The sequence below is a fragment of the Nicotiana tomentosiformis genome, chromosome 2 (genome assembly GCF_000390325.3).
Source record: "Nicotiana tomentosiformis chromosome 2, ASM39032v3, whole genome shotgun sequence".
Lineage (NCBI taxonomy): Eukaryota > Viridiplantae > Streptophyta > Magnoliopsida > Solanales > Solanaceae > Nicotiana > Nicotiana tomentosiformis.
In genome coordinates this window covers 54,245,927-54,259,856 of record NC_090813.1, presented here as the reverse complement: position 1 = coordinate 54,259,856, position 13,930 = coordinate 54,245,927, and the positions used below count along the sequence as shown (strand labels likewise).

Here is a 13,930-nt window from a genome sequence, read left to right as displayed (position 1 = left end):
TGGCACATTCCATAAAGGCATGTAGTGCCATTTTCCAGTTTTACAGTCCTCAATAATGCAGCACCCAGTTCAAAAATATAATTTAATGTTGGAATAACATTTGCAGTTCATTTTTCAAAAGTGTTCAGTCAGTAAGTTGATCTACTTCCACTAAATAACATTTGAACTTTATTTTTAAAGTGTTTAGTCCAAAATGGAGATGGACCTGTGGCCACAACTCACAACCAGTAAAAGTTATCCCGTCAGTGGTTGACTGACTTTGACTTGACACTCCACAGACTAACAACAGTATATTGGTATCCTGTGAATTTGATATCATTAAATAGATCATCTAACTATCATTGCTTTGCATTATCCATTCTAAAAGAAGCCTGCATGTTATAGTTATGGACAGAAGTTGCAATCTTCTCTTTGCTCTTGCAGTTTTCATTCTGCTTCATCACCATACTTCAATGGCTAAGTTTCCCAATATCAGCACTGATGAAGCTGCTCTTCTTGCCTTGAAATCTCACATTTCTTCTTCTGATCCTAACAAAATCTTAGCAACTAACTGGTCTTCTTCCAGCCCAGTATGCAACTGGATTGGAATCACTTGCAGCTCTCGCCACCATAGAGTCGCAGCTTTAGACATTTCAAGCATGCAACTTCATGGTACCATTCCGCCACACCTTGGAAACCTCTCATTTCTAGTTTCCCTCGACATCAGTAACAACGCTTTTCATGGGGATTTGCCTGAAGAGTTGGCTCATTTGCAGAGATTGAAACTGATTAATGTCACTAGAAATAACTTTACTGGTATCATACCATCATTTTTAAGTTTGTTACCCAAACTTCGCTTTGTGTACCTTTCCAGCAATCAATTCTCTGGAGAAATCCCATCTTCCATTTCCAATCTAACAAAGCTGGAAGTGTTGAGAATAAGGGAAAATTTCCTTGTAGGAGAGATCCCTCGAGAACTCGGTGATCTCCGTTGCATGACTTTCTTAGACCTGCAACGCAACCGACTTACTCGCTCTATACCACCAACAATATTTAACATTACATCAATTCAACGCATTGCTCTTACTGGCAACAATCTCGCTGGTAAGCTTCCAACAACTATATGTGACCATCTTCCAAACTTGGAAGGACTTTACATCTCGTTCAACTACCTCAATGGAGTTATTCCACCAAACTTAGAAAAATGCAGAAAGCTTCAACTCTTGTCATTGTATGAAAATGAATTCATTGGAACTATACCAAGAGAATTAGCCAACTTAACAGCTTTGAGAGGATTAGCTCTTGGATCTATGCATTTGGAAGGTAGTATGATATTTCCTTACAAAGAAATCCGAAATTTTCTCCCTTTTTTTCTCTTCGACCAAGCTGGTACTGATATATTTCCCCCACTTGACAGGAGAGATACCAGTGGAGCTAGGATACCTTAAGAAACTACAGCAACTGGATTTATCTGAAAATGAGTTTATTGGTTCTGTCCCTGCAAGTATTTTGAACATGTCCACACTGCTGATCCTAGCACTTGGCAGTAACAGGTTTTCAGGTACTTTACCTTCAGATTTAGGCCGTGGCATGCAAAACCTAGAAGAATTTTATATTGGAGGGAATAATCTGAGTGGTTTTATCTCTCCTTCTATCTCAAATTCTTCAAGACTCAGAATACTTGACATCGCTTACAACAGTTTCACAGGTCCAATTCCTCAATCACTTGGTAACTTAGAACAGCTTGAGCTTTTGAACTTGCAGATGAACAATTTTTTTAGCGATTCCTCATTGAGCTTTCTGACATATTTGACAAGCTGTAGGAATCTAAGAGAAGTCGGTTTTGCTGAAAATCCGTTGGATGGTGTTCTTCCGGCATCTATTGGAAATTTCTCTGACACTCTGCAAATTTTTTATGGAGAAAATTGTAAACTGAAGGGCATCATTCCTGAAGAAATTGGTAATCTTACTGGAGTGGCGAAGATGACTCTGTCTAACAATGAGTTGATTGGACATATTCCAAAAACTGTCCTAGGCATGCTGAACCTTCAAGAACTTTACCTAGATAGCAACAAGATAGAAGGAACCATACCAGATGCTATCTGCAATTTAAAGAATCTTGGAGCACTAGACTTGTCAGGAAATCAGTTTTCTGGTTCAGTGCCACCATGCTTAGGAAACGTTACCAGTTTGAGGAAACTTTATCTAGCCTACAACAGCCTGAATTGGAGTTTACCTTCAAGCTTGGGAAGCCTTGAAGATCTCATAGAGTTAGATGCTTCATCCAATTTATTAAGTAGGCAAATTCCTCAAGAGATTGGAAATTTAAGGGCTGCTGCACTCATTGATCTGTCGAAAAATGATTTTTCTGGTGAGATGCCTAGCACTATAGGGGGCTTAGATAAATTGACTAAACTTTCTCTGGCACATAATAGATTAGAGGGGCCAATTCCAGATTCATTTGGCAAAATGTTGGCCTTGGAAGTCTTGGAGTTGTCTTTTAACAATCTTAGTGGTGAAATTCCAAAGCCATTAGAAGCTCTTAAGAATCTCAAATATCTGAACATCTCATTCAATAAACTCAGTGGAGAGATTCCCACCGGAGGTCCTTTTGCAAATGCCACGGGTCAATCTTTCTTGTCCAATGATGCTCTTTGTGGCGATTCTAAGTTTCATGTGCCACCATGTGTCGTCAAATCTACTAAGAGGTCAAAGAGGAAAAAGGCAATCTTGGCTTTGTACGTCCTTTTGGGAGTGGGGCTGCTATTTCTTGCATTAGCCCTTGCATATGTATTTTTAAGATTGCGAAAGAAAAAGAAGAATGCAGGTCAAGCAGATGTGACTCTGGTCAAAGGGCATGAAAGAATTTCCTATTATGAACTTGAACAAGCAACAGAAGGATTTAGTGAAAGCAACTTGCTTGGTAGTGGGAGTTTCAGCATGGTCTATAAAGGGATGCTTAGGGATGGTACTCTTTTGGCAGCAAAGGTATTCAATGTGCAATTAGAGGGTGCATTCAAAAGTTTTGACACAGAATGTGAGATGCTAAGAAACCTCCGCCATCGAAATCTTACTAAAGTCATCACTAGTTGCTCTAACCTTGATTTCAGAGCATTAGTATTAGAATACATGCCGAATGGTACACTTGAAAAATGGCTATACTCTCATAACTTTTTCTTAGACATGTTGCAGAGATTGAATATAATGATAGATGTTGCATCTGCAATGGACTATCTTCACAATGGCTATTCAACACATGTGGTGCATTGTGACTTGAAGCCAAGCAATGTCTTGCTAGATCAAGATATGGTCGGCCATGTCAGTGATTTTGGCATTGCAAAATTGTTAGGTGCAGGGGAGGCTTTTGTACAAACTAGGACAATTGCAACCATTGGATACATTGCTCCAGGTATTATAACTTTAAAGCTTCCTCATATTCTTAGAGTATCCAAAACATTAATTTTTCCCCTGGATATAGATTGGTAAGCTTTTCTAATTATTTTGACCATGATTGCAGAGTATGGACAAGATGGAATAGTATCTACAAGTTGTGATGTTTATAGTTTTGGCATCTTGATGATGGAGACGTTTACACGAATGAGACCAAGTGATGAAATATTTACTGGAGACTTGAGCATACGACGTTGGGTTAGTGATTCTTTTCCAAGTGAGATTCATAAGGTGGTGGATGCTAATTTGGTACAGCCAGTGGATGAACAAACCGACGCAAAGATGCAGTATATGCTATCTATCATGGAATTAGCTTTGAGCTGCACTGTAGTGATACCTGATGCAAGAATTAACATGGAAGATGCTCTTTCAACCCTCAAAAAGATCAAGCTCCAGTTTGTCAATAGTCGCCACTAGGTGGAATTAGACCATTGGCTCTGGATTCCTATAATTTCCAAATAATGAGATTAAATTTGGTTACATCGTATAAACCTGGTATTTCTAATATATAACGTTCAAATAAAAAATCAAAAAGTAGAATTCATGTGCAACTTCATTTGAATCTCTTTAAAGAGATACCACACAACTTTAAACTCTCTTTTGAATCTCTTTAAAAGTTCTGTGGTATCTACTGGCATGAGAGTAAAAATGTTTTATAAGGCATGAAATGTGACATTGACGATATATGGCAGTCTAAATGAGATGAGAGAAAAGAGAAGAAATGATGTGAAGCTGCAGATGTAGAAATAATTTAAAAGAAACATCACTAAAATATATGATTGTTGTGTTGTCAATGACTACAAATAGTTCTACAAAACTTTGGATTAAACTAAGTGAATCATCTAAATCAGACCGATAAAGTGAGAACTACACAAATCAAAGGGAAGCAAATATACAAAAAGATCTCAGCTATAAAAAGTGGGATCTCTTAATCCTCCCTTGTGAGAATCTACACCAACTAATAGACTAAGAACACGAGATCCAGAAGCCTTCAGCCAACTAAAGATTCATGTTTCCTACAACAACAATTTGTATATAGACAGGACATCACCACTGCAAGCAGCCTTTCTTCATGGAAAACAGCACCGGAATTTCAAATGTACATCTTCATAACTGACACTCTTTTGAATCTCTTTAAAAGCTGTGAGGTATCTAATGGCATGAAAATAAAATGTTTTACAAGGCCGTCTGCTTTAATGCTTTTGCAAGAGATTCATAATTCTTCTGAGCAATGTAGGCAATTGTAATTAATGATCCGGTATGCAAGGCTCTCAGTCTCTGGAACCATAGCTGAAGTTAAGCCATTCCAAAAGTGAAATGTGACTGCTTCTTTGAGTATAGTTTTAAATAGCATATCTTGTTCAGCTTTCTCACTCTCTGTTGCTGGTGCTGAGAAATATCTGTCAAAGGAAAAGGGAGAGTTGGTACATACTTTTGTCTATAACCCCCTGTTTTGGACTATCATCCCAGCAATAAGAAGAAAAATAAACCGATGTTGATGTTTGGTTACAAAAACCATGACATGTTCGGATGCTGCTGAAGCTCGCTGAATGAGATATTAGACAGCCAAGGTTTTTGATAAGTTAGCTTTTTAGCTAACTTCTCTTGTGTTTCTATAGAGTTTTATGCCCCATTTGTTGGAATAAGTTGAGTAATTATGCTTTGAATGGTGTATTTTCAGGATTAAGAAGAGGTGGACGCTTTGAGAATGATAAACATGGACAAATAGCAAGAAAAGACCAAGTCCAAGTGAACAATTGGAAGAATTGAAGTTGTAACTGAAGGCCAAAAATTTACGTAGCCTACGACGCGAAGCATGTAGCCTACGTACCTGGAAAATGGGATTAAGCTGAAGACTGGGATGTTCTGGTTTTGCATACGAGAAGCACATAGCCTACATGCGCAGCCTACATGGGAAAAATCACCTGAAGAAGCTGAAATTCACGTAGCCTACGTGAAGCCCTGAAAAAAGCAGCCTACTTGAAGCCTGAATCTGAAGCTACGGGGGGCTAACCAAGGGCAATTTTGTCCACTTTTGGGACTTAATATATATAGAAGTTTAGGTCATTTTTAGGCCATCTTTGCTTCTCTTTTGTACTCCATATTAGCCTTTAGCTAATTTGGGAAGGATTGGAAAAATCAACACCTTGTTTGGATTTTCTTACTCTTTTAAGTCTTAATTATGTTTATCTTTTCATCTCAACTCTTATTTTTCATTTCTAGCATGAGTAGCTAAGCTCCATAGCTGGATTATAAACTCTAATGGCATTAGTGTGAATGGGTCTTTGTTCATCTTGCTTATTATTACTTGGATTGATTATCTACTTGTTTCCATGTTTTAGTGTTAATTTGGTGGTTGCAAACACCAGATTGAGCCCTTTTTATCTATTTCTTACTTGGAAATGTGGAAATTAGATTGGGTAGTCAACAAGTAGCAAGGATTGGAGCTTATTAAGGAATTAATGAAGCTTGATTAATAAAATCGAACTAGGAATTGGAAAATTTCTACTTAGGTCATTATCAATTGGGGCTTACTGAATTCCTTTGGGTTTGAAAGAACTTTTTAGGGAAAAGCTTGGCTATAGTTGGAAAATTCTAGTGGGCAGCTATCGATTGGATCATAATCACTAATGCGAAGTATTTAGGCAAGATTAAGGACACCCATGAACTAATTATGCCATATTGAGGTTGCAATCCCGGTCCTTCTCTTTATCAGAAAACAAACCATCTTTATTTGCATTCTACGTGTTCAATAAAAGTCCGTAGTTAAATTTTAGTAGAAAATTAGACATAACTGATCACCACTCTTTTGTTAGAAGATAAACTTAAGAAACATCGAGTTTGCACACTTCTAAACACTTTAGCACACACTTACTCCTTGTGGGATTCGACCCCAACCTAGTTGGGTTTATTATTGCTAACGACCGTCTACGCTTCACTTAGAGGCGTAGGATTGGACGTCATCAGTTTTTATTCCCTTTAGCTTATACTTCGTCGGGGATTTAAGAATATTATTAGGGCTAAACTACACGAATCAATGTTTTACGAGGTCAAAATTGACTCCTGATATAGGAAAAATATCGAAATTCAAATCAATATTGAAATTACCTGTTTTGTTGTTAAAATTTTGCAGCATTTTTTTTTTGATAAAGTAAGTGATTTCAATAGATGGCATCAAGAAGATGCAAGAAGTACATGATTTGGAATTTGAGCTTACAAAAATATTCCGGCTCCTATACATAATTGGCTAAGCCAGAGCTAAGGAGCAACAACAACAACAACAACCAAGTATAATCCCACTAGTGAGGTCCGGAGAGGGTAGTGTGTACGCACACCTTACCCCTACCCTGGGGTAGAGAGGTTGTTTCCGATAGACCCTCGGCTCCCTCCCTCCAAGAACTACCCACTTTGCTCTTAGGGTGACTCGAACTCACAACCTCTTGGTTGGAAGTGGAGGGTGCTTACCACTAGAGCAACCCACTCTTAGCTAAGGAGCTAATGAAATCCAAAAGATGATCAATATTGTTGATAGGGTACAGTCTAGACCAACAAAACAAATTGGCAGCAGTTTGAGTCCCAACATTCCTCCCAATTTTAAAAGCTTCTATCCAATGTAACTGGCTGGCTTTCTGCAGCATTTTACTAAGCCCTTCCATGGCCAAGATAAAGAGGAACGGTGAGATAGGGTCACCCTGTCGGATACCTCTTTGTGGAGAAAAGAAATCCACTGGACCCCTGTTCACTAAGATCGAATACTTAACAGTACTGATGCTGAACTTGATCCATCTTATCCATCTTTTCCCAAAGCCCATGTGCATCAGAATTGCGAGCAAGTATGACCAGCTCACTTTGTCAAAAGCTTTCTCAATGTCCAGTTTAAATAACAACCCTGGCTCTCCACTCTTAAGTCTCCAATCTAGTGCCTCATTTGCAATGAGAGCAGCATCTGTGATTTGTCTCCCTTTCACAAAAGCATTCTGACTCCCCGATACCAACTTCCCAATGACTGTTTTAAGCCTTTCAGCCAAAAGTTTAGAAGCAATCTTATAAACACTGCTTATAAGACTGATTGGTCTTGAGCTCGGTTGCGCCTTTCTTTTTAAGAATCAGAGCAATAAAAGAGGCATTAATAGATTTAACCATGTGGCAGTTGTGGTGAAAGTGATTCATTGCATCAATAACCTCCTTTTTGATAATCTCCCAAGCATGTTGAAAGAATGCCATAGTAAAACCATCAGGTGCTGGAGCCTTATCTGGAGCACATTTTCTAATAGTTGAAAGAATCTCCTGTTCCTCAAACTCCCTTTCCAACCAGTTTCTCTCAGCTTCTGAAATCCTAGCTAGATTGTCAAATCTAGCTGACGGCCTCCAAGGTTCATTCTCTATGTACAACTGCTGGTAGAAGTTCAGGATTTCACTTTTGATTTCCTCCTTATCTTCAATGATGACTTCCCCCATCTGTAGCCTATCAATGCAGTTGTTTCTTCTATGAGCATTAGCCATCTTTTGGAAGTACTTTGTATTTCTATCTCCATCCTTAAGCCATAAGCATCTTGATTTTTGTCTCCATAAAACCTCCTCAATCTTTGCTAACTGCTGAATTTGTGATTGCAGGTTTGATCATTTGAGCCTTCTCAGCTTGTGTTTGAACTCTGCCTTCAGATGATTGTTCCAACATAGTTAGTTCATTAAGTGCCTTACTTTTTTGAGTTTCTAGTTTTCCAAATACCTCCCTATTCCAGCATGAGATGTCTTTCTTCAGGTTCCTCAGTTTTTGAGTCAAGATGAAGTCTGGACTGCCCACTACCCGATAACTGGACCACCATTCTTTAACTGAGTCCATGAATCCCTCCGCTAGCAACCACATATTCTCAAATTTAAAATAAGACGAATTGGAGTCCCAATCCCCACATTCAAGCATTAATGGCTTATGATCAGACTCTGGGTAAAGCCACCTGCTTTATCGCCTTGAAGTTGTCATTCCACTCAGATGAGATTAAGAACCTATCAATTCTAGAAGCCTGAAGTTGTTCTTCACCTCTAGACCATGTATATTGAGCTCCCTGTAGACCATGTATATTGAGCTCTGGACCATGTATATTGAGCTCCCTACCATGTATATTGAGCTCCCTGTAGGGGTAAGTCCAACAGTTCCAATTCCAATATAATATCAGAGAAAGATTTCATTGCTCTGGACCTACTAAGACAGTTGAATTGTTCATGCTCATATCTGCATACATTAAAATCTCCCCCTATCACCCAATGCTCATCCCAAATACCCCTTATTGCTGTCAATTTATGCCAAAGATCCTTTCTTGCTGAATTTGAATGTCGCCCATATACCCCAGTGTAACACCACCTGAATTGTTCCTGGAGACTTTCTAGAATGACAGAAACCGAGTATATACCTTGCTGAATGCTAATGCTTTTCCACAACCTCCTGTCCCACAAAATGATGACCCCACCTCTTGTGCCATTTGCTTGCAAATCTGCCCAGCTAGCCCATCTATTTCCCCATAAAGAACCTACTAATTGTTGTGACCACTCTTCAATTTTTGTCTCCTGCAAACATACTATATCTGCCTTCCACTTCATCAACAAAGATTTGATGATCCCCCTCTTCTTACTCTCATTCAACCCCCTAATGTTCCAACTAAGGATTTTGACTTTCATCCCAAATGAGCTTTGTGGATCCTGCCCCTTAAAATTTTGCAGCATTACTAAAACAGAAAGTGTTGCTTATGCTGTAAGGGGGCTAGACTAATGTTCCTCTCTTTCAGTACAAGACTCAACAAAGTTATATGACGTCACCATTATGCATTAGTTAGAGCAGTATATTTTAACCAAATCAGTAATAACATCATGAACGTAAGTGCAACCAATAATCACAATAACTCTAGTTGTGACACTACCTATCATGGCAAGAAAAGGAAAAAGGCAATAATGTTAATATGACTAAATTTCTTTTTTGAAATGGTAATGTTACTAACAATTAAAAGTTTGAAATAACAATAATAAATCTTTCACTAATAAATTTAAGCATTTACAATTCTAAGTACCACATTTTATACTTTTAAACTAAAGACTAAAAGGTAGTAAAGTCTGTACCTGGTAATATTATTATGACTGATAGGGAAGATAAGAAAAGAGGGTTGAAACTTGATCTCCATCGTTCTATCGGATTATCATTGCCAGAAAAGTTACTAGCAACTCTTGTCAAAAGATCAGCTCCATTCCACCTCAATTGTGCGTCGTCATAAGAGGCATAAAACTCCTTCAAACACTCCATTATAAAAGGACTGCAAAAGGCGTACAAGAAAGTGAATCTTGGCCATAGGGTAGACAGAAGAGAATATACTTTACATCCTTTATATACTTTTGCTACGGAATACTTGTATTGTCCTGTCCTTTTCCCACAATACACTTTAAGAGGTAGCACGGTTTGAGGTTATTCTAATTCTAAAATGGAATCCTTTGGTAGCATTTTCAGGCAAATGACAACTCGAACATTACTTTATTTTTTAGAACAGTGGTGTGTCCAGGCCGACTTGCATGTACCTTGACTAATCCAATGGATACACCTCCCACCAGCAAGGACAACCAAAATAGTTTGTTCATTTGCAAGATGAAAGAACCCTTTATTTCCTCTTTATTTTTTTATTTTTTTTGGTTGGGGTTTTTTGTGTGTGTGTGTGTGTTTGGGGGGGGGGGGGGGGGGGGGGATCGATCTTTATCTTACTAAAAGAACATGTTATTTTATCCACATAACGGCAGTAGCCACCAGCATCAGATTAAAAAGTAAAAGATAATATTTTTTTCCATTCAAATGTCCTTCTTAATTGCTCTTATTTCAATATCCAAATTTCTTTCTCAGTTGGCCCCAATTGTAGAACGTGCAAACCTGCTTTATTGCTTACTTACAAAATACCAGAGAACAGATGGATATTGCAAGGTCCAAGTACGCAAACTAGAACATAGCAGTTAAGAACTACAGACGGCAAAAGTGGAGTTACAAGTACCTTTGCTTTCTAAATGCCATTACAGCACCATTCAAAGTTTTTCCACGTAGGTCATTCTCAAAAGCAACAGTATTATTAAGCGAAGACAATGAATTCAACGCTATGATATCCGAGTCAAGATAGATTCCCCCATACCTGCAAGCGACAAGGCAAAAGAGCACATGAAGTTTATTAACAACACCGAAAAACTATGAATTTCATCAAAAGAAATTGAAGATCATTATCACTGAAGCAAAAACAATGCTGCAGTAAAAGGACTTAGCAAGAAGTTCATTACAAACAGGACCACAGCTGTAAATAACCCATAGGACAACATCTGTCAAATGCCCCCTTTAGTCAATCCTTCAATCATTATTCAAACAATGTGATACAGCAAAAAAGATTGTGACTTAGACATTTCGGAGAAAACAGGTACAATTACACATAAATTTCTATATTTATGGCAAACATATTCTAACACGATCATGATGTCATAAGGTTCTTGGCTTTCGCCAAGAGATGTTGGTGCAAACAACAATTTATTTTCCCTAAGGAAAACTCATATAATTCAGCTATGGGCATATATTGCTAAAACAAAACCCTCACTAGGAGCAGAAAAATTCTGAGAAACATGTGATCTTAAAAAACCCTTACCATGTGCCACAGACAACTTCAGTGGACTATCCATTAACATATATGCTAACATCCAAAATTTTGCATATCCCATAAACTTAGATCCTTATTTAGTAGTCTTCTCACCATCATTAATTCCATCTCTTATCTTCATGAACAACCTTGTTGCTTTCTAGTCCAAGTTTAAGAATATCAGTTTATATGAAGAAGATTAGGAGAAACAAGTACACAAATATAAAATTAAAATGAAATAAACTTCATTCAATTGAAGCTCATCTATTGCTACTCTTCCTTCTTTCACTAATTCCTATCACATTCATCAGTTATCCATTCATGAGTTGTATACTGGTACAGAAGGTACCTGTTTCTGCTTTTCTGATGATCCACGCATCAACTTGTTAATATTGAAATGATAATTCGGAAGTTTTTTACTTTTTTATATAATAAGTAATTCTACTGATTCAAATATGCAATCGGGATCTTATGTACTGGTTATTTATCTACTTTGCCTTAGTCGAGTCAAAATGTTATACACAAGAAACACTAGAGCTTTTGAACTCTGTTATGCCACTCTAGGCAAACGGTAATATATTTGAATTGTAACTACAATGCATCATCGTAGAAATGACACTTCAAGTAATTGCACAGTACATACAATACAAATACAAGGCCAAGTAAATATTTCGCATATTCCTTACTTGTATAGAGCTGCCACCCTGACAAGTTCACTGTAATGTAAGGGATAATGTTTTGTCTGCTTCCACTCGTACCAGACAGAAGCAAATACATGTGTTGGTGTATCCTGTAGGAGCTCATCAAGATTGGGCATCACAACAGTCACTTTGAAGCTGCGGAAAATAAGCCATCATCAAATCCATTCCCAATAAAATTGCAAATAGAAGAATACAACACGATAAACATGCACACGCGCATATATGCACAAAGAACAACTTAAGACAATCTTCTTTTTCTTTTTCCTTTGCTGCTGTAAGAAGAACTTAAGACTTCTAGGAAACACCATAATTAGTACAGTCTTCCTGACGCAAACATGGAAACTTCAAATAATTCAAACAAACATTACGAACTGAAGGCAGAAAGAAATTCAGGAATTTACCCATCCTTCACAAAACCACTAAAGAAGTTAAGTTCTATTGTCTCAGAGAAAACCACCACACAGGCATCCGAGTGATGGTTAAGTACGCTCTCAAGTCCCCTATGATACCGAGTGGTAAACATCCATGCAGGAGAATTCCACACCATGAAAAATCTCATAGTACATTTTGCTTTCCTGAAAAAGGAATTCATAAAATTAGCAAAAGACAACCGGGGTTGCAAACCCGGAAAGTAACCCCATCTCTTTCCATCAGCCTAGACTTGCCCAGAAACTTCACCTCTTGTCTCACCTTCCACAGCTTTCCTATTACCATTGTGTATCCCTTTGTTACTCCTAGTAGCTAAATCTTCATCAGTATCATGAACATGTACAGCTCTTTTTCCAATTCTAGCATTATCATTTAATGTTCTACGCTCCGCTCTCTTCCCTTTATTCACATACGCATCATTAGTTTTCACTAATTCAGTATTGAACTTCAACTCTTTCGACTCAAAGGCATCATTTTTGGCCAGCCCCACCATCTTGTGCAAATCCAAAGCATCACTAACCAGCTCAGATTTTCTCAATTCAGAAACCGAAAGTGGCTTTTTCACCAGAAATGGAACTTTCTTAAGCTCATTCATCAACACTTCCAATACAATTTTATCCCCTCTACTCAATCCAGTAATCCCAGCTCCATCAGGATCCTGGAACATGGGATTATTATTTGGATTTAACGCCTCCAAATTCGACTTGAACATCCGATCCCGCCTCAAAAAATCACTCTTCTTTTCAAACCACTCACCCCACCCTTCCCTCAAAGGTGATCCTTTTAGTAACAAAGCATCTTCAACACTCTTAATCTCACTCAATTTCATTCTCATTTGCACATCTACTGGAAAATCATCAGATCCAAACGCGGCCTTAGATTCATCACTCTTAAACCCTAATCCTACCTTCATCCTCGATTCGAAATTAACGTAATCCTCCCATTCCTCAATCGATCGCTTGTTAAACGCTCTCCGTACAACTCCGTGCCTCTGATCGTAGAAATACGTGGAGGAAACCCTAGGATATTGGTTGATGAGTTCTTCGTCGTCCTCTTCGGATTCGTTGGATAAGAGGAACTCATCATCGTTATTGTTGTTGTTATTGTCAGCAACGTCGAGCTCGTCGATGCGGTCGTCAGAGGAGCGGTAATCAGCGTCGGCTAAATCGTCCACGAGAGGATTGTTCAGTGAAATAGTGTCGTATTGGAGGGAGTGCGGGTGGTGATTGTTAGGTTGGAGGAAGAAGTTGAGGCGACTGTAGAGGAGTGAAACGGAAAGGAGGAGGAGAATCGCGGCGGCTAAGGCACAAATGTGAGCACCGTAAAGCGGACGCCGCCGCGTGCGTAAGTTCCGAAGCATGTGTTACGGCAGCGGTCGGTGGCGATCCAGTAGTCACCGGATTTATTTTTATTTTTTTTTGGGGGGGGGGGGGGGGGGGGAGTGGAGTCAGGAGTGTAACTGAGATTCTGTTATGAAAAGTTACAACTGTAAAATGAAAAATGGAGTTGGGTGCTAAAATGGATCGGGTTTTAAGGATATATGGGTCTTGATAATAGACTGAACAGTTTTATTAATTATTAACTAGTAGTGGTACTCGCACGCGGCCAATATTAAAAATATTAATTAAATTAAATTATTATGACTTATATAGTTATTGAATAACTTTTTTGTTCTATATTTTTTTTTTTATTATTCAATATTTAGTATTTTTATATTATTAATAGTAT

General features: G+C 38.2%; 1 protein-coding gene and 1 pseudogene across 1 annotated transcript; one reads left to right on the top strand and one right to left on the bottom strand.

Moving 5' to 3' along the window:
* The first annotated feature begins 386 nt into the window (after positions 1–386).
* Positions 387–4,097, top strand: LOC104089768 (probable LRR receptor-like serine/threonine-protein kinase At3g47570). The gene is made up of 3 exons (XM_009594738.4): positions 387–1,302; positions 1,397–3,388; positions 3,497–4,097. The coding sequence occupies exons 1-3, from the start codon at positions 387–389 to the stop codon at positions 3,844–3,846; spliced, it is 3,258 nt and encodes a 1,085-aa protein (XP_009593033.2). The 3' UTR covers positions 3,847–4,097.
* A 73-nt stretch (positions 4,098–4,170) lies between these two features.
* LOC104089759 (uncharacterized protein At4g19900-like) lies at positions 4,171–13,654 on the bottom strand (annotated as a pseudogene).
* Positions 13,655–13,930: the final 276 nt, after the last annotated feature.

Coding starts and splice junctions, on each gene's coding strand:
- LOC104089768 (XM_009594738.4), top strand. CDS start 387: ATGGACAGAAGTTGCAATCTTCTCTTTGCTCTTGCAGTTTTCATTCTG. Junction 1,303..1,396: donor TGGATCTATGCATTTGGAAG/GTAGTATGATAT, acceptor CCCACTTGACAG/GAGAGATACCAGTGGAGCTA. Junction 3,389..3,496: donor CATTGGATACATTGCTCCAG/GTATTATAACTT, acceptor CCATGATTGCAG/AGTATGGACAAGATGGAATA.